At 41.1% G+C, this 15,578-nt stretch overlaps 2 protein-coding genes across 2 annotated transcripts; both read left to right on the top strand.

The window, feature by feature from the left end:
• The first annotated feature begins 3,682 nt into the window (after positions 1-3,682).
• LOC118484236 (probable receptor-like protein kinase At2g23200) lies at positions 3,683-4,781 on the top strand. Its single transcript, XM_035980236.1, has 3 exons — positions 3,683-3,728; positions 3,812-4,458; positions 4,596-4,781. Exons 1-3 carry the CDS (start codon positions 3,683-3,685, stop codon positions 4,779-4,781), a joined length of 879 nt encoding a protein of 292 aa, XP_035836129.1.
• A 4,929-nt stretch (positions 4,782-9,710) lies between these two features.
• On the top strand, positions 9,711-14,924 carry LOC110888988. Its single transcript, XM_022136480.2, has one exon. The coding sequence runs from the start codon at positions 9,711-9,713 to the stop codon at positions 14,922-14,924; it is 5,214 nt and encodes a 1,737-aa protein (XP_021992172.2).
• The last annotated feature ends 654 nt before the right edge of the window (positions 14,925-15,578 follow it).

The following is a 15,578-nucleotide window of genomic DNA, read 5'->3' on the forward strand; positions in this document are numbered from 1 at the left end:
TGATATACAGTTAACAGATTGATCAAACAACAATATTAAACAGTTAATAGATTGATAATCAAACAACAATATAGTTAAAAACATCAATATTAAACAGTTAATAGATTGATATACATCAAAGCATTGATAATCTGAGATTAAACATCAAACATATTATATACAGTCAAACAGATTAATATACATCAAACAGATTGATAATCACTAAACAGTTAACAGATTTTTGATAATCAAAGCATGTTTTCGGTGACTGAAGTAGATTGATAGATTGATAATCACTAATATGAGATTGATAGATTGATAATCACTAAACAATTCAATAATTATCACTAATCACTAATCATCATAATAATCTCACAAATCATCATAATAATAAATTGTAGCAATAAAATATTAAACAAAGTAGCGATTGAGCAATACAGATTAAAACTAACCTGGAAGATGAGATTGAGCAATACCGATTAAAAAGAAAAGATGAGAAACTTGGAGTTGTAATAGCGTAGTTAAACATGAACTATTTGGAGATTTGATTGTGAATTTAGATACGATTTGGATTTATGATTGTGAATTTAGCGTAGTTAAATAGATAAAAAAAGCCCGCTACTTTTTAGGGGATAAACAAAGTCCCGCCAAAATAGTTGCCGCCTAAAAACCCTAATTCTGTCGCCCAGAATAAAAACGTACGCCTCAGCTAATATGGAACGATTCGAAACGAAACGGATGCCTCACCACACTGAGGCGTACGTTTAATTAGAGCAGGTGAGGCGCCGCCTCAGATACGTTTTTGTACCGTTCCGCCTCGAGGTGCGCCTCAAGGCATACGCCTCGGCCGTTTTTTAAAACCATGTTCTCGTCAAGTTGGTGCAATTTCCACCAGTTTGACACGACGAGAGATACCACAAGACGGACGGTGGTGGCTTTAACAACAGGACTGAAGGTATGCGAGAAATCAAAACCCGGAATTTGAGAGAAGCCTTGCGCGACGAGACGCGCTTTATATCGATCGATGGAGCCATCTGCATGGTATTTGGTGCGATATATCCATTTCGATCCAACTACGTTAGCACGAGATGGACGGGGAACAAGTGTCCAGGTCTTGTTTTTATGGAGCGCCGACATATCTGTGTCCATGGCGTCACGCCAATGCTTTTCTTTAAAGGCTGTTTTGAAACCTTTGGGATCGGTTGTAGATAATAAGGCATGAAGAAGTGACGTAGATGTTATAGCATGAAGGCCCATAACACGTTTGGGTTTTGAAATACCAGCTTTTTGGCGAGTGATCATGGGATGTGAGGGTGGAACGGTATGGGTAGGAGAGGGCGGAGGTGAGACGGAATTTGGCGTCAGTTGAGGGAGGCTGGTTGGGTGACATCGGTTTAAGGGGAGGCTGTGGGTGTGATGATATCGACTGGAGTGTTAGTAGGGTCGGGTGAGGAAATATCTTCAGTTTGAGTGGTGGCTTGATGTTGGGCCAAAGGATGAGTGTGGGTTGTTTCTGAGTAGCAGTTAGGACAAGGGTGTGTTGGAGATTCATTTGTAAAGGGTTTTGGTGGGGATTTCAGTGGTGAGGGTGGTTTAGGATTTGTAGGTGTATCTAATTCTTCATGATAGGAACATAAAAAAATGGTGGTTGTGTCAGTGTTGGAGGTAGATGCATGAGAAGAAAACGGATGATAATTTTCATCAAATTTTGCATGTCTAGTAATGTACGTTCGTCCGGTAGTTGGATCGTAACATTTGTAACCTTTATACTATGTGCAATATCCAATGAAAATGCTTGCAATGCTTCTAGGAGCAAGCTTGTGAGGAGCATGCGGACGTAAATACAGAAAGACACGGCTACCAAATACTTTGAAATTATTATATATCGGAACCATATTATAAAGCAACTCATACGGCGATTTGTTATTCAACAATTTGGTAGGAAGACGGTTGATGACATGAGCGACAGAGGAGAAGGCGTATGCCCAAAATTCAGCTGGGGCATTTGCACCGAACAACATGGCGAGACCAGTTTCGATTAGATGTCGATGTTTTCTTTATGTCCGTCCATTTTGTTGGGGGGTGCATGGACAAGACATTTGATGATGTGTTCTGTTTGCCTGAAAGAATCATTGAACTTGATGATTTAGAAATTCGGTCCACCGTCACTTTGAAATACCTTTAGTTTGCGTGAGAATTGAGTTTGAACAAATGTGACAAAAACGTTAAGCACCCCATAAAATTCGGTTTTTGTTTTAATGGATAAAACCAAGAGAATCGGGAATAGTCGTCAATAAATATGGCATAATAACATATTAGAAGAGAATAAATTTTGTCCACACAAAAGTCTACTGATCATGTTCACATAAATAGGCAGAGAGTACAACAATTTAGGATACAAGATAGGAAGGTATGACAAATTACAATCAATTAAATAAAGGGGTATTGGATTTTAATAATCCCAAGTTTTACTAATTGGCCGGTAATAATCCCAACTTCAAAAATTGCCTACAATAGTCCCAACTTGTAAGATTTTGGCCACCAATGATCCTTGTCTAACTGGGTTATAACCTTGTTGGGCTGGTGACCTGCAACTTATTCCGGCGACCCGTTTTACCCCTGAAACCACCAAACGAGACCACCACCAATCATCTCCGACCTCCTGTAATCTTCTCCGCTTCTCAAAAGTTTAAAGAGACCACCACTTGTCATCTCCAACCTCTAGTGACCTTCTCCGCCGCTCAAAACTTCAAAAAATTAACTGGGTCAGTTAGACAAGGATCATTTGTGGCCAAAAATCTTACAAGTTGGGACTGTTGTAGGCAATTTTTGAAGTTAGGATTATTACCGGTCAATTAGTGAAACTTGGGATTATTAAAATCCAATACCCCTTAAATAAAGGGGAATTGGCCTGTAATAATCCCACCTAGACCTTATTGGCCATTAATAATCCCACCTCAGAATATTCCCCCCACCAGTCCCATCTTTCACCTATTTTTCCTACAATGGTCCCCCGTTAAAAAAACTTAATGGAGTTAAGCTTTTTTCCAAATCACAAACAGATTTTTTAGGGCTTTTGATCAGAACGGTAATACGAGTCCATTGATGTAAAACTTACTTCGAAATGGTGCTCCAAGTGACTTGATTTTGGTTAATTGGAAATTTAAACACCCTAATTGAAGCGCCGTTTTCATCGTTTGGAGCACCGTTTCGAGGTAAGTTTTACATCAATGGAGTCGTATCGTCGTTCTAATCAAAAACCCTAAAAATTTGTTTGTAATTTGGAAAAAAGCTTAACCCCGTTAAGTTTTTTTTAACGGGGGACCATTGTAGGAAAAATAGGTGAAAGGTGGGACTGGTGGGGGGAATATTCTGAGGTGGGATTATTAATGGCCAATAAGGTCTTGGTGAGATTATTACAGGCCAATTTCCCTTAAATAAAAGCCTAATAACTGAGAATGATTCTCCCGGTTAGTTTTTCATAACATTTAGAAAAAGATAATACCAATTTAGTTTTCTATTACCACTTTATTATAGTTATCAATATATTTATTTTATTTGGTGTGTCATGTTTAACAGAACAACAACAAGGATAACCCCAAAATGTCACTTGAAGACATAAAACGGGTGACACAAAACTTTCATGATGACAATTTCATCGGTAGCGGAGGATTTGGTAAAGTCTATAAAGGAAACCTTCAAGATGGAGAAGGAATTAAAACCATTGTTGCAAAGCGATTGGATACGAGGTTTGGTCAAGGAGAACTGCAATTCTTTAGTGAGCTCCAAATTCTTTTGGATTATAAACATGAGAATGTCATTGGTCTTGTAGGCTACTGTGATGAAAATGATGAAAAAGTCCTTATCTATGAGTATTTGTCTAAGGGAAGTCTTGATAGGTATTTGAATGATACTTATCTTACATGGGTGAAACGACTTAATATATGCATTGATGTTGCAAGAGCGTTGGATTTCCTACACGGAGGAGTAGGAAAAATAGCAAAGGTGATACATAGGGACATCAAAACTGAAAACATCCTATTAAACAATGATTGGAAAGCAAAACTGGCGGATTTTGGGCTTTCGCTAATATGTTCAATAAATCTGGAAACAGACTATATCATCGATCATGCGTGTGGCACAAGAGGATACGTGGACCCACTTTATAGACAATCGGGATTCCTAACCATAGAGTCTGATATTTACTCGTTTGGTGTTGTTTTATTTGAGATTTTGTGTGGGAGATCAACGTTTGCAATCCACAAACATGAGGGTCACTATCTACCGGATTTCATTAAAAACAAATTTGAAGAAGGAAAGCATGCTGAGGTGGTGTTCGAACAAATCAAGGAACAAATCGTGCCGCAATCGTTGACTACATTTCAAGAGATTGCCTACCAATGCCTACATCTTGAACGAGAAAAAAGACCGACAACAAAAGAAGTTTTGGTAGAACTTAAGAAGGCATTGGAATTTCAAGTAAGTTAATGATCATAGTTATCATGTAATCTAGCCATGTTTGTTTAATGCATAAACCAAAGCTTTAACTTCTGTTCATTTAATACAATAAAAATTATGTCTGGTAACTTTTTATACCATTATCCCAATCGAATTAGAAAGCCCAGACAAAGTTTCCTGGGGCTGCCAATCCTATTCTGTCATTTTCTAATCTCGATTTTAATTTTCGTTTGGCTTTCTCATTGCCCCAGTTGAATTCGGAGGTTTCCATAACTGAGACACAATTAGTTGAGCTATCCAGTGAATTAAACGATATGAACATGACTGGCAAATCTGTTATGTAACAAGGAAAAGATGTTACTTGACCAAACCGATAACTAAGCTGAATCTGACTGTTGTAAGTTTGCTTTGTTATAAATATTTAATATGATTTTATCATGTGGAGTTTTAAGCTGCTGACATCCTCGATATGTGAGTTCAGGAAAGTAAAGATTCTCAGGAAGACTGCTACACCTTCTCGGCTGAATATCTCATGAACAAATGCACGTATATGAAAAGGAGGCTTAGTTGCAGGTACTTTTGGTCGGTGTATTATGTGGGGTCGGTTGAATAATAGATTCGCGTTCATATGGGTCTTGTTTCATATAGGTTTAAACAGGCAAGTTGGATTGAGTTGCACTGTTTTTTTGCATAAAAAAATGGGATTTTTAAGGTTTGTTTTCATTGAATCAGCTTCCCCTGGTACAATTATCATGAAAACGTGCCAGAAGCCAGTTCTGACCCCAACCAAAAGAACCCCTAAGTTTAAATAACCGGTTCCAACCCGAACTCATCGCATCCCCAACCCGTTCTGACCCGTCACCGCACCTCACCCGACCGCCCGTTTTCCTAGATTTAATTTTATCCACATGCTTTCAATTTCATCTGGATCCATTTGTGGGTTTTTATTCAACTTCTAGAATATGAAAATTCCCTTGAAATCAAATCGATTTTCAAGCCCTATCCATACAGAACAACTACGTTATGGTGTTTCTTCCTTTTACTCTTGTTGATTACTGGATGCAAACACAATGTTAGTGAAGATTATTGTTTAACTACAGGTGATGCTCACTAGCCTGTTAACTTTGATTTTTATTATTATTATTGCCAGTTATGCTCATTAGCCTGTTAACTTTGATTTTTTTTTTCAAAGCCTGTTAACTTTGATTTTTTTATTTTATTTCAAATCCTGTTAACTTTGATTTTTTATGGGTTATTGGATTTTAATAATCCTAATTTTCTCCTATTGGCCGATAATAATCTCAACTCTATAAATTCCCTCCAACGATCCCGACTTTTAAGAATTTGGCCCCATCGGTCCTTTTCAAAATGTAGGTGCACTTAATTCAATTAAGGAGGCTGTAAGTGCACATGAATCTATTAAAGAGGCCAAATTCTTATATGTCATAAAAGGATCAATAGTGGCCAAATTCTTACAAGTTGGGATCGTTGGAGTAAACTTTTAAAATTGGGATTATTATGGGCCAACAGGTGAAACTTAGGATTACTAAAATCTAATAACCTTTTTTTATTGCAAAACTGCATAATTAATTATGCGACAAAGATCAACTGATGCTCAACTTCATTTACATTCACTTATTTTGTTTAGTTGATCCAAAATGTATACAAATTATGCAGTTGAAATCAGAAAACAATTTATCTATTTGACTTATCTAATAGTTGACGTATCTTTAGTCCACTTTGGCGAATAAGGTTCCCTCCTCAGCTATGGGGTGTGGTTCCCTTCCCTCACCTCCACCTCACCACCTTCTTCTTCCCCTTCCTCCATCAAGGGGTATGGTCTCCCCATCCATCCCCTTCCAATAATATTAAAAGAGAGAGAATCAAGAGATAAAATTTGATCGGGGCAGACGGGGAGGAGATCCCGTGGGCACCGAAATTGGAACGGTGGGCGTGGTGTTCCCCGTTAGGGAAGCCTTCAACCTCAGCATCCCGAGGTCCTCCCCGAGACCTCACCCCTTGGTCTTAGCTATGAAAGTCTTCAGGGGAAAGTTAGTGACATGCACTGGACCAAGTAAAAATGCAAAACAAAAATGTATCATGTGAGAATTGATAAACTAATTAGAAAACAAGTACTCCATTGTAAATGGTTGTCGCCGTATCGTGCGGGTTTCCCACTAGTTTACTCTATTGTATAAGAAATTGTTTGATGTGTAATTTGATTGTATGAAGATCATAACCCAATTCATAAAGATTAGGGTTCCAAATTCCAATTGCTTATAATGAATTTCTCCTTATTTTTGGGCCTGAAACGTGTTGAGCCCAACATGAAACCCCATCTACTATTCTCCTCCGTCTTCAGTTAACTGGCTCAACACATTTTCAGGCCCAAAAACAGTGGGTGCATAGTAGCCAACATGTGTAAAATATCTTCTGAATGAGACACTTCTTATCACCATTGTAAAGTATGATTTGGTTTATTCATGTTTAATTTTCAATATTTCATTAATTTATAATCATGCACTGATGCACACCACCTGTTTGATTAAATGCCTTTGTGAGTTCTTGCTTCACATTTGGTTCTACTTTTCACTTGTTTCCTTAGAACGGGTCATATAAAAGTTAAATAATTAATGGATGTGAACAATGATGAGATGGATTTAAAGTTCAAAATTTGGTTGTTGCACTTTCGGAAGTCAGACAGGTTTCATACCCTTTTATTAACTTTTGGTGAATTGTTTGTTATCAAGTCAACCGTTAGATAGTCTTTTGATTTTGTCTCCTGATTATATTGGTAATTTTGTGACATGGAAGTGGTTAAGGATGAAGCAACAAATAATGTCCTGGTTCCAATATACAATAAACTTGGATTACAACTTCATAGGAGAGATAATCACCCCCTCATTAATGCAATCTATAAGTATTTTGAATCCAACAATAACAATAGGTTTCATATGTTTGATGATTTGTGCCCTATTGTTACCACTAAACAGGTATGCCCTTAAAGTTTCTACAAAGATAATTTATACTTTTTGAGAGTGTTGGAGTATGATCACTTAAATGAGAGAACCATTGATTTGCAAAAGATTTGGGATCCTTTATAAAGTTATAAATTTTACCAGGGGTACTTCCCCCTTTACCCAAACAAATGTAGATACACTAATTTGCTAAAGATTTGGGATCCTTTATTTCAAGCATTGCGAGGCCTTGTGGTCCTGATTGATTCTAACATTCTTTTATCTTTTTTCAGATGATTAGATTAGCTTTTGTGCATTTTGTGTTTAAATGGCATGGGTTCTTCGATATTAATTATGTCAAAGTGATAATCTGCTATGCGCAACATCTCTTTGATGAAATGCTTGAATGAAACCCACTTCAATGAGATATGAAGTATCGATTGTTTTGTTTCGAACCTGTTCTAAATCTGCAAAATGTAAAATTCTTGATTTTCTGTGTAAATGATTTTAGGAACCCAGAAATGCTTTGTAGGTTAATTTCAATTTTTTCATATCATATAGCAGAATATACATATATGCTTCTGTTTGAGGTATGGGTTTTATGAATTTTAACAGCAACTACTTAGGAATTGTTTATCAGCGGGGTGGTAAATACTGAATACCCGGGGCACTTGTAATTCGTCGGGTATCTTATATACGGCCTCAATCTGCCTCTGTGAACATACATTAGCAATCAAACAAGTTGGAATTATGGCTTAATTGGCAACTTCATGACTTTTTATCTGATTGCCCATGAGTCGATCTGTGTGACCCTTGCCATGCTGGCAATCAAACACAAACAGATCTTTAATCCGAGCCATGCGCTCGTTAGTGAGGTGGTTATCGATACGTGATGATGGATGGGATGTTAGAGATGGTTATAATAGATGTCATTTGTAACTAACTTGTCGGGTTTAGAGGAGACAAAATTAACAACAGCCATCAAGATAATGAAGACCTGCTGAATATAAATTCTGCAAAAAATTAAAGTTAACTTTTGTACAAAGTTAACGTTGACTTCGACGAAAAAAGTCAATATAGTCAACAACAGCAAAAGATGTTTTTATAATATGCTACAAGCACCCACGTCTCCATTACCACTACGTGCAACTTTATTCCATTTTTATTTAAGCATGTTTAATGCAGTTGTTTTCAAAGCTTTCATAGTTGTACTTTCAGCATCTTCAGTAGTACTTTAATTAGTTTCAGTTCTTAAAGGTCTTTTACCAGGACGTGAGCAGTCAAGATCTCCTATATGCACTAAGCAAAGTTGTGACGACCTTTATTGGTGAGAACTTAAAACTTCCAAGCAAGGCCCTATAGCGAAGTGATGAGGGCAATGAAGGACGTGAAGATTGGTGAATGGAAGAATGCAGTGAAGTTGTTCGACGTAACGCCCAACAAAAATAACATCATGTCTTGTCATTGGAGGGTTTCTGCAAACTCGGGAATTGGATCAACCGCACAGCAAGGTGTTTGTTGCAGACGACTGGGTCAACACAACATGGTGTTTGTTGGTTTAGGCCCCAAAATCACACACTCAAACTCACAAGTAAATTGCTCTCAAATATAAAGAAAAGAACTCTACGAGAACTTGTAGAAATGAAAAGCTTCTTTATTAAAATGTGAAAGATGGATACATCACAATTGAGATAATACTACTATTTATAAAATAAATATAACCATCACATGCAAAAACCAAGTCCACTTTCTCCTTAAAACCAGCTAACAACTCAAATGTTCAGCTTGCTCCACACGTGCACATCTGTTTTACTCGGTCAAGCTACACCAAGTTTGCAACAACCTAACTGAAGACACATGTCCGAAGCCGAACATGGTCCCAGAGACGAACCGGACTACACTCGAGCGGACATCCACAGCATGTCCACCCACACCAGAAGACTCCGAGGACGAGCCCCCGTTCAAGTGCGTCCAGACGGATGACGTCATCTCAGTTGACTACTATAAATACCCCTTCAAGTACAAATCCAAGTACGATTTCTCTGAACCTTCGTCCCTATTTTCTCTCTCTATTTTCTCTCCCTACCAATACTTATCCTCACGCCGGAGGGTGGTCGCAGAGTGGCCCTCCCATCTCTGCGGCGAGCCTAACGGTTTTCTCTTTTGCAGGAAACTCTCTCAACCTTCAACAAGATCCAGATCTTCATTTACAGGCTTCGGCCTGAACTTGACTTCCTGGTTCTTCAATTGGCGCCATCCGATCTTAAAGCTCTTAGTCCTTCACTCTAGTGAACTTCTTGAGCAAAGAACTGACAAATGGCGGCCCCAGGTTCTTTGAATTTGGGATCTACGGCTGTTAGCACGCAAATTACTGCACCAGCAAGTATCGTCTCTACGACCTCAGCTACTTTAAGCTCAGGTCCGGGAACAACCTTGCCTTTCATCTTACTCCCTACTTCGCAAACGTCAGAGTTCGACGCAGAATTTCTCGCCAAAAACGCAAGTCTTCTACGAAGATTAAAAGCGCAACAGGCCAGAGATGAACAGATCCTCGGTTTGCGAACCAGGCTCTTTCATGACGAAGCACCAACAGGGACTATGGGCCCGACAATGATCACTCCTACATTTTCCACAGTCGTTACTTCGGAAGCCTATACTGGATACGTACAAGGTTCCTCCGGACCTTCACCAGTAATGGCCACGCGAAACGATATACAGATGGATGTAATTGGCGATCCGGAACTCACCAAGCCGTACCATCCAGTTTCTATGACAGCCAAGTCAAAGTTTAGTGCTCGTATAACACATGCCAAACTTCCTCCAAAGCTCAAAATGCCAACTACGGTGAAAAAGTACGATGGCACAACTGATCCGGATGATCATATGTTCGATTTTGACGGAGCTGCACGAGTAGAACAATGGCCGATGCCAGCATGGTGCTTTATGTTTGCACAAACTCTAACTGGAGCCGCACGAGTATGGTTTGATGCGTTGAATGAAGGTGAGATCAACGACTTTGAGGAGTTCCGAAGATTATTCCTCCAAAATTTCAGCCAACAAAGGCACTACTCTAAGGAGATTACCGAAGTCCACAACATCCGGAGAAAAGACGGAGAGTCTTTAGACAGTTTCATTGACCGGTTTAACCGGGAAAGCATGCAGATCAGTGGGGTAGTTGATCAACTGCGGATCTCCGGATTTTGTCACGGCGTTCGGAATAATCAGTTAGTTGAGAAATTGCACGAAAATCTACCGAAGACGATGGAGGTACTAATGGAACGGGCCAGAGCTTTCGCTCGAGGCAAGAATGCATGTAATCCTACTCCAGAGTCGGATCACAAGATGTCTTCATGGAAGAAAAATGGTGGATCGGTGTTTGATAAGATTCCACCAGGGAGCAGGGGACGATCACATCCTTACGGTAGAAACGACAGACCTCCAAGAGGGAAAAGCTCCGGATCACGATTTTACAATTTATCGGATCTCTCCAAAACTCCCAGTGAAATTCTCAGTGCGGAGGGGATGAATTTCCCCGCCCCACCAAAACTTCGGAACCCAGGAGACAAAAATTCAAAGAAATATTGTGACTACCATCATGCTCGGGGTCACAATACAGATGACTGTTGGTCTTTGAAGCAAGAAATAGAAAAGGCAGTACGGTCCGGGAAGCTATCGCACCTAGTCAAAGAAGTAAAGGAAGGAAAATCTTCCGGAAATTCGGGAGAAAATCCGAATAATCAACCGGCAATTTGCATGATCCGCAGGGCAAACAACCAAGGCATCAAGCGGACCAGTCAGCATTTGGCCGCCTGGATGCAGCAACCCATTGGTTTCCCACCTGTCAGCTTGGAAGATGTCAAGGACGGACCGGTCATAGTGTCCGCAATCATCGCAGGACACAAGGTTCGGAGAGTATATGTCGATAGCGGAAGCGCCACCGAGATTATGTACAAGCAGTGCTTTCAACAATTAGCCCCACAGACTAAGGCGAAATTGCTTCAAGTGTCAATGCCTCTGGTTAGTTTCTCCGGAGAAGTGGTTCAGCCTTTGGGCCAAATCACTCTTCCAACAACGATGGGAGAAGGGAGTTTGGTTCGAACTGTCAACTTGACGTATCTAGTGGTTGAAGCACGATCCGTTCACAATGTCATACTCGGAAGACCTGGTATGTGCGCCTTCGGAATGATCAGTTCAACTATACATGGAGCGTTAAAATTCCCCACTGAAGCCGGAATAGCAACACTATACTCCGAATCAGCAATCGGTGTAGCTGAAATACGACAAAGCGAGGGTAATGCCGAACTTCCTAATACTCTCACAGAAGAATGGGCCATACACCCACATTTTCCAGAGCAAAAAATTGCAATCGGAGCTCAGCTTCCCAAGCAAACTAAGAAGAAGTTGTGGAAACTATTGTCCAATTCACTTGATGTGTTCGCCTGGCAAACCTCTGACATGGTTGGAGTTCCCCGGTGTTTGGCCGAACATAAGTTAAACGTGTCACACTCAATAAAACCAGTAGCCCAGAGAAAAAGAAACATGGCTCCGGCTCGTAACAAGGCCATCTCCGAAGACGTACGAAAATTGTTGAGCGCCGGTATTATAAGAGAGGTGCGTTACCAAACCTGGGTCTCTAATCCAGTAATGGTAACCAAGAAGGATAAAACATGGAGGATGTGCGTTGATTTCTCGGACCTAAACAATGCGTGCCCAAAGGATTGCTATCCTCTACCGGAGATTGATTTGAAGATAGACTCCCTCTCAAGTTTCCGTCTCAAGTGCTTCTTGGATGCGTATAAGGGTTATCATCAAATCCAAATGGCTTCAGAGGACGAAGATAAGACCGCGTTCGTAACAAACGAGGGACTGTTCTGTTATACCAAAATGCCATTCGGTCTAAAAAACGCCGGAGCCACATACCAGAGATTGATGGATAAAGCGTTCAAAGCTCAGATCGGAAGAAACTTGGAGATCTATGTCGATGACTTGGTCATAAAAAGCCGAGAGGAAGACGACATGATAGACGACATACTCGAAACCTTTACAAGGCTTCGGAGTATCAACCTCAAACTCAATCCCAAGAAATGCTCTTTCGGCTTGGAAGAGGGAAAATTCCTCGGGGTATGGGTCACACGATCCGGAATCCAGGCGCACCCGGATAAAATCAAGGCAGTAGTCTCCATGCAGTCTCCTAAAACCATCAAAGAGATCCAGTCCCTAAATGGGAAACTCGTCGCTCTCCATCGTTTTGTTTCAAAAGCGGCAGACCGCTCCATCCCTTTCATGAACGTATTAAAAAAGCGAACGGCAAAAGGCCAAATAGAATGGACGCCAGAAGCAGACTCGGCATTTCAGGAGTTAAAGGTATGCCTCGGGTCCCTGCCCACTTTGACCGCACCATCTACCGGAGAAACCGTCACGGTATATCTATCTGCGTCCCACTTTGCGATAAGCGCAGTACTCGTAGTACACCGGAACCAGGCACAAATCCCGGTCTATTACGTAAGCCGCATCTTGAAAGACTATGAAACTCGGTACCCGATGGTAGAAAAATTGGCACTCGCCTTGGTACATGCTTCCAGACGCCTCCGAAGGTACTTCCAAGCTTTTAATATAGAAGTACAGACCGATCTCCAGATCCAGCAAATCCTCAGGAAGCCAGAGGTCTCCGGGCGTCTCACCAAATGGGCAATAGAGCTCAGTGCCTTTGATATCACCTATCGTACCAGAGGTCCAGTAAAAGGGCAGGCAGTAGCTGATTTCCTCACAGAGGTCCCGACCGGAGAAAGCATCAAAGGACAACCCATCTTACCGAAGGTATGGAACCTGTATACGGACGGGGCTTCCAGCAAAGAAGGGTCGGGAGCAGGGTTAATTCTGATAGATCCGGAGGGAATAGAGTACACTTACGCATTGCGTTTCGAATTCAAGACGTCAAATAATGAAGCAGAGTATGAGGCTCTCCTTGCAGGCTTGCAAACCGCAGCCAAAGCAGGTGCAACCTCCGTATTAGCTCATGTCGATTCATTACTGGTAGCCAATCAAGTCAGTGGCGAATACGAGGCACGAGAAGATAATATGGTTCGGTATCTACAGCAGGTCAACAGTTTAATCTCCTCTTTCGATTCTTGCAAAATAGTGCACATACCGAGAAGCAAAAACAAAAAAGCCGATGCTTTGAGCAAACTGGCATCCGTAGCATTCTGCCATCTATCAAAAGAGGTTCTAGTCGAGACCCTGCAGACTCCGGCCATCCAACAGACGAGGCCGGTCATGTCAGTTTCCGTGGCCGAAAAGTCTTGGATGACTCCGATCGTGGATTACTTGAAAAATGGTACGCTCCCAGAAGACAAGACTCAGGCACGGAAGTTAAAAGTAAAAGCACTGCAATATCAGATACACGATGGTCAGCTCTACAGGAAAACCTTTTTAGGCCCGCTCCTAAAATGCCTAACCCCAGAGGAAGCAAGTTACGTTATAAGGGAAATACATTGGGGAATATGCGGCATCCACGCGGGGCCAAGGATGGTTATTGCAAAAGTCATGAACGCTGGGTATTTTTGGCCAGGAATGCATCAAAGCGCAGTAAACGAGCTCCAGTCATGCGAAGACTGCCAACGCCACGCTCCTGTGAGTCATCGTGCCAAAAACAATCTCGTACCTGTAACCTCGGCTTGGCCATTCCAGAAATGGGGAATTGACATCGTAGGTCCTTTCCCCGTCTCCACCGGAGGAGTAAGATTTCTACTGGTCGCCATCGACTACTTTACTAAATGGGTTGAAGCTAAGCCCCTCCGGACGATTACAGGAGACCAAGTGCTGAGGTTCGCATGGGAAAACATAGTGTGCAGGTTCGGAATGCCTCTTTGCATAGTGAGCGACAATGGTAAACAGTTTGCGGAGAAGCCGTTTAAAACATGGTGCCAAAGAATGAACATCGAACAGAGCTTCGCTTCGGTGGCCCATCCCCAGGCCAACGGGCAAGTGGAAAGAACCAACCGAAGTATCGTGGAAGGAATTAAAAAACGGTTAGGGAAGGAAGGCGTTTCATGGGCAGACGAACTTCCGCATGTCCTATGGGCACACCGAACCATGCCTAAAACAAGCAACAAAGAAACTCCTTTCAGCTTGACATACGGCACCGAAGCTGTCATACCCGCAGAGGTAGGGATCCCCACGCCCCGCATACAATTAAGCCAGCAAGAAAACGAAAGAGAACTCCGTTTAAACCTCGATTTAATCGAAGAGAGGAGGGAACTCGCGGCAATCCGGGAAGCCAAATATAAAAAAGAGTTGGAAAAACACTACAACTCCAAAGTTAAGGAAACCCGGTTCAAGATCGGAGAATATGTTATGCGGAACAATGAAGCAAGTTTAGCTGAAGGAACAGGGAAGTTAGCCCCCAAGTGGGAAGGGCCCTATCAGATCAAAACAGCAGGAAAAGACGGCGCATACACTTTAAACAAGATGGATGGAACCTCCGTTCCGCGTACTTGGAACGGAGTGCACCTTAAAAAGTGTTATCTTTAGAAGGTTTTTAAACAAATAATTGTAAAACGGAAGCTATGAGCTCCGTCATATTTTAATTTTCCTGTAAAGCAGATGTTTTTTCCCGCACCAGTTAAATTACAAGAACCGCGGAGGGTAGTACCCGCGGATTGATTAAAAATATTTCTTACTTTGCATCCATCGGAAAAATTCAAGTTCCGAACCTAATAAATAAAATGTTAAAAAGTTGCAACTCACAAACACTCATCGGCCGAACCCAGGGATCTAACCCTAAAAGGAAAAGACGAACTGGCATTGTTCGTATGACCTTCAAGTTATCCTTAATAAGACAAAATCGGATCCGCATTTAACAAAAGAACGTTCTAGAAAAATTCAAAATGTACACCATTAACATGGACGCATGTGAAAAGTAGTTACATCAAATATAAACCGGACATAAGCAACCGGAATAAGTTTTAATACCATTCACAAAAGGATAACAAACAAACAAAAGTAAGAACATCATTACAAGTCCAGAAAAGCAGGACATCTGTCAAAACGCTGGACGAGCTTTACATTCATCTGGACTACCTAAAAAATATCTAAGGTGCATACCCCAAAAAACCGGGCATGTCCACCTCATTCATTCGGCAAGTCACCGCTAGCAAAGCGAAGGGCCTTCTTAATTTCAGGAAG

The sequence above is a fragment of the Helianthus annuus genome, chromosome 11 (assembly GCF_002127325.2).
Source record: "Helianthus annuus cultivar XRQ/B chromosome 11, HanXRQr2.0-SUNRISE, whole genome shotgun sequence".
NCBI classification, from domain to species: Eukaryota; Viridiplantae; Streptophyta; class Magnoliopsida; order Asterales; family Asteraceae; genus Helianthus; species Helianthus annuus.